At 44.2% G+C, this 3,724-nt stretch overlaps 1 protein-coding gene across 1 annotated transcript in view; it reads left to right on the top strand.

The window, feature by feature from the left end:
* Bdh2 (3-hydroxybutyrate dehydrogenase, type 2) overlaps nt 1-3,724 on the top strand; it is a 21,407-nt gene that overhangs the window by 13,631 nt on the left and 4,052 nt on the right. The window contains exon 6 of the mRNA XM_013023747.1: nt 3,458-3,516. Coding sequence (XP_012879201.1) covers nt 3,458-3,516 — 59 coding nt within the window. The remainder of the gene's footprint in view (nt 1-3,457; nt 3,517-3,724) is intronic.

Consider the following 3,724-nt stretch of genomic DNA (forward strand, 5'->3'; position numbering starts at 1 on the left):
AGAGACTCTCAGAACTCCAGGATCTGTAGAGTTCTGTAAGGCTTCTGGGTACCTCATAAACCAAACAGAGAATGAACCTCTCTTTACACTGTCAATAGGGTCATCAAACTATGGCTTGCTGGCCAAATTTGGTTTACCAGGTGTTATAATGAAAATGTTATGTATAGGAAGAGCGGGCACACTTCCTTGGCTTGTGCATTGGCAATGACCATTTTCACACTACAAAGAAAAGTCACAGTTGAGCTGTTGCTACAGCTCAGCTGGAGCTCAAAGCCAATCATGTTTGCTCTCAGGTTCTCTCAAAAAGGAGTGTGGAGAGCTGGGAAGGTGGCTCACACCTGTAACCCTAACTATTCAGGAGGCTGAGATCTGAGAATCATGGTTCAAAACCAGCCAAGGCAGGAAGGTCCATGAGACTCTTATCTCCAATAAACCACCAGAAAACTGGAAGTGGCGCTGTGGCTCAAGTGGTAGCACTCTCCTTGAGCTGAAGGGCTGAGAGACAGCGCCTGGGCCCAGGATTCAAGCCCCACAACTGACCAAAAAAAAAACAAAAACAAAAACATAAAGAAAGAAAAAGTGTGGGGGCCCTTCTAGTAAAGGAAGGAAAGAAAGGAGAACTTTCCTATCCTTCAAAACTGGGTGTGGTGCATTTTCTTGGTAACCATGAGAGCATGTTAAATAAGTAGACCTCATTTATCTGGTTCTACCAACCCAACATAAATACTCAGTGCCTGATAAGGATTATTAATGTCCCCTAAAAGATACCACATGTCTTGGATTAAGGTTTTCTAGTAGTTCATAGCTGAAGAAGTGTTTTTGAATTACCTGAGAGACATTTCCACACCTAAAGGGCTTGCCAGAAACTGCAGGAACAGAGGGAAGAAAAGCTGCCATTTATAATCCTGGGTTGCAAACCCCTGCCATACAGAGAAGAAACTAGTTACGTACCCATTAGCCACAGGATGACAGACAATGACATGCTCTGCTTCCATTTGCTTAGAGTGGAATGTAGACATGGGCACTATGAAGAAGACAGGAGAGGGGCTGGGAATGTGGCTTAGTGGTAGACTGTTTGCCTAGCATGCATGAAGCCCTGGGATCCATTCCTCAGTCCCACATACACAGAAAAAGCTAGAATGGGAGCTGTGGCTCAAGTGGTAGAGTGCTAGCCTTGAACAAAAGCAGATCAGGGACAGTGCCCAGGCTCTGAGTTCAAGCCCCAGGACTGGCACACACACACAGGAGAAAGATTTCACTGGGTTGCAGTACATGACATGATGATTTGGAAATTATGACTTTAGCCACCTCCAAAGGACTCATGAGATTGGAAACTATGTTATCAAGCACTTAGGGACAAGGAAGTAGCTGTGATTCAGAGTCTACCATGAAAGGAAACACAGGGGGATGCGCATGTGTGCAGTATGCAGCTGGATGCAAGCCTGGCAGTCTCACCCTTCCAACCAGATGCCCGTAGCTGATGACTGTGTGTCAGTCTGTGCCATGGGCATGGCAGAAGACAGTGACACCACAATTCATCTGAGGCATGACTTTCTTCTGCAGGTCACTTAATAGCTGTTAGTAAGTGTTAGGTCTCAGGGCCAGACTTGTGGGGAACCCCTGGTCAGGTCTCCCACTTACTGCAACACACTGAATAAAGAAGCAAACATGGCCAAATACCAATGGCTCATGCCTCGCCATGCTAGCTGCTCAGGAGGCTGAGATTGGAGGATCATGATTCGAAGCCAGCAGGGGCAGGAAAGTCTGTGAGACTTTTTTATCTCCTATTAATCACAGAAAAAGCCAGAAGTGGTACTGTGGCTCAAGTGGTAAAAGCACTAGCCTTGAGCAAAAAGGAGCCTAGGGATAGTGCCCAAACCCAGAGTTCAAGCCCCCCCAGGACCCAGGGGAAAGGAGACTGAGAAAGAGAGAGAGCCAGAGCCAGATAGACAGAGACAGAGACATGGTGAAGGGCAGAGAGAGAGGAAATACATTGCTTGTGCCTGTCTATAGTGGAACAAGGCAAAATAAGTACTTCTAGTCATCTCAGCCACATTTAGATTACAGACATGAGCTTCAGGTTTAAATAGACAAGAAGAATTTGGGGCAGAGGGCAAATGATAGGTAAGAAGCAGTCATGGCCACTGTATGAGCTGGTTGATAATTATAGAGGAGAAATTGTTCTGGCTGTCATCTCTGAAGGAGAGCAATCTGGTGGTGATAAACAAGTTATTGTTGCCTGGTGGGTGGTCTGCCCTGAGGAGCCTCTGATGTTCCTTTCCTTCAAAGGGGGCAGATTCCTCCATTCCTCTTTGTAAAGATAGTAAGGGTCAGTTTTGGTCCTTTTTAGATAACAAGATGATTGGGGGGAGGTGGAAGTTCACAAGAAAGAACACAGACAGAAAACAGACAGAAATGCCAGGCTTTTTTCCTGCTTTTAGTCACTTCGTGGGCTCACATAAGGAGTGGTGCTTTTCAGTAAAAGTAGCTTTAAGCACCTGTTGCCATCCCAGCCTTACGTAAGATGTGGTATTCACTTACCTCAATAGGAGCAAGCTCTTAATGGCCTTCGGGTTTAGGAGACACTGTCAGTGGGAGCTTAAGGTGTTGGCATTGAGGACTTGAGGAAAATACTGGAAAGTGAATAAGCTGGAGCCTTTGGACTGCAGGAATGTGAAGATAGAAAATTTTCCTAATAAAGTAGGTGATCTAGTAGGAGAGGGGAGGGTGAGTGGAGAGAAGGACAGAGGGTGAAGATGCCCAAAATGCTTTATGTATATTTGTGAAAATGGACCAGTGGAGTTGTTGACATTGGTTTGGGAAGAAGGGAGGGGACCCTGGAGGGTGACAGGTTTAGAAGTTGAGTCTGATCAAGGCACATTGCACACTAATATAGACATGTCTGCATGCACCTCCTTTACACAACTCATTGATGCTAACAGAAATGTGGAGAGGGGAATCAAAGGGAAAAATGATCATAACAATGTTATTCAAGAAGTTATAAGCCGGGGTTGGGAAGGTGGCTCAGTGGTAGAGCACTTGCCTTGCATGCATGAGGCCCTAGGTTTGATTCCTCAGCACCACATAAGCAGAAAAAGCTGGAAGTGGCAATGTGGCTCAAGTGGTAGAGCACTAGCCTTGAGCTGAAGAGCTGAGGGACAGCACCCAGGCCCAGAGTTCAGGCCCCACGACCAGACTTGAAAAATAAATAAATAAAAATAAAAATAAAAAAAGAAGTTATAAGCCTATTAAATAAGAAATCAGGCAGGCAGAAATGAAATTGTCATTTTGAGTGAAAGGAAAAGGATTTTACTGATTGTTGTATCATATGGAAAGGAAGTTTAAAGTTTAATTTTATAGATAGATATAGAATATATAGATATATATATAGATATACAGAGAGAGAGAGAGAGATTTCCCCACAAGTAACCAAGCTGTATGTCCACTTTTGTTTTAGGAACAGTTGATACTCCATCTTTGCAAGAAAGAATACAAGCCAGAGAAAATCCTGAAGAGGTATATATATATGGTTTTAAATGTATTCTTCCCTTTTGGCTGAAAGAATTGCCCTTTTTCTTCCCTAGAACAGACTGATTCTTAGAGACAGGAAATATAGTGGTGGTGGCCAACTGGAATGGGGGGAGATTCAAATTATTGTGTAGTAATTATAACTTGTGTGTGTATGAGTGTGTGTGTGTGTGTGTGTGTGTGTGTGTGTGTGTGT

Source organism: Dipodomys ordii, unplaced genomic scaffold (genome assembly GCF_000151885.1).
Source record: "Dipodomys ordii isolate 6190 unplaced genomic scaffold, Dord_2.0 Scaffold70, whole genome shotgun sequence".
Taxonomy (NCBI): domain Eukaryota; kingdom Metazoa; phylum Chordata; class Mammalia; order Rodentia; family Heteromyidae; genus Dipodomys; species Dipodomys ordii.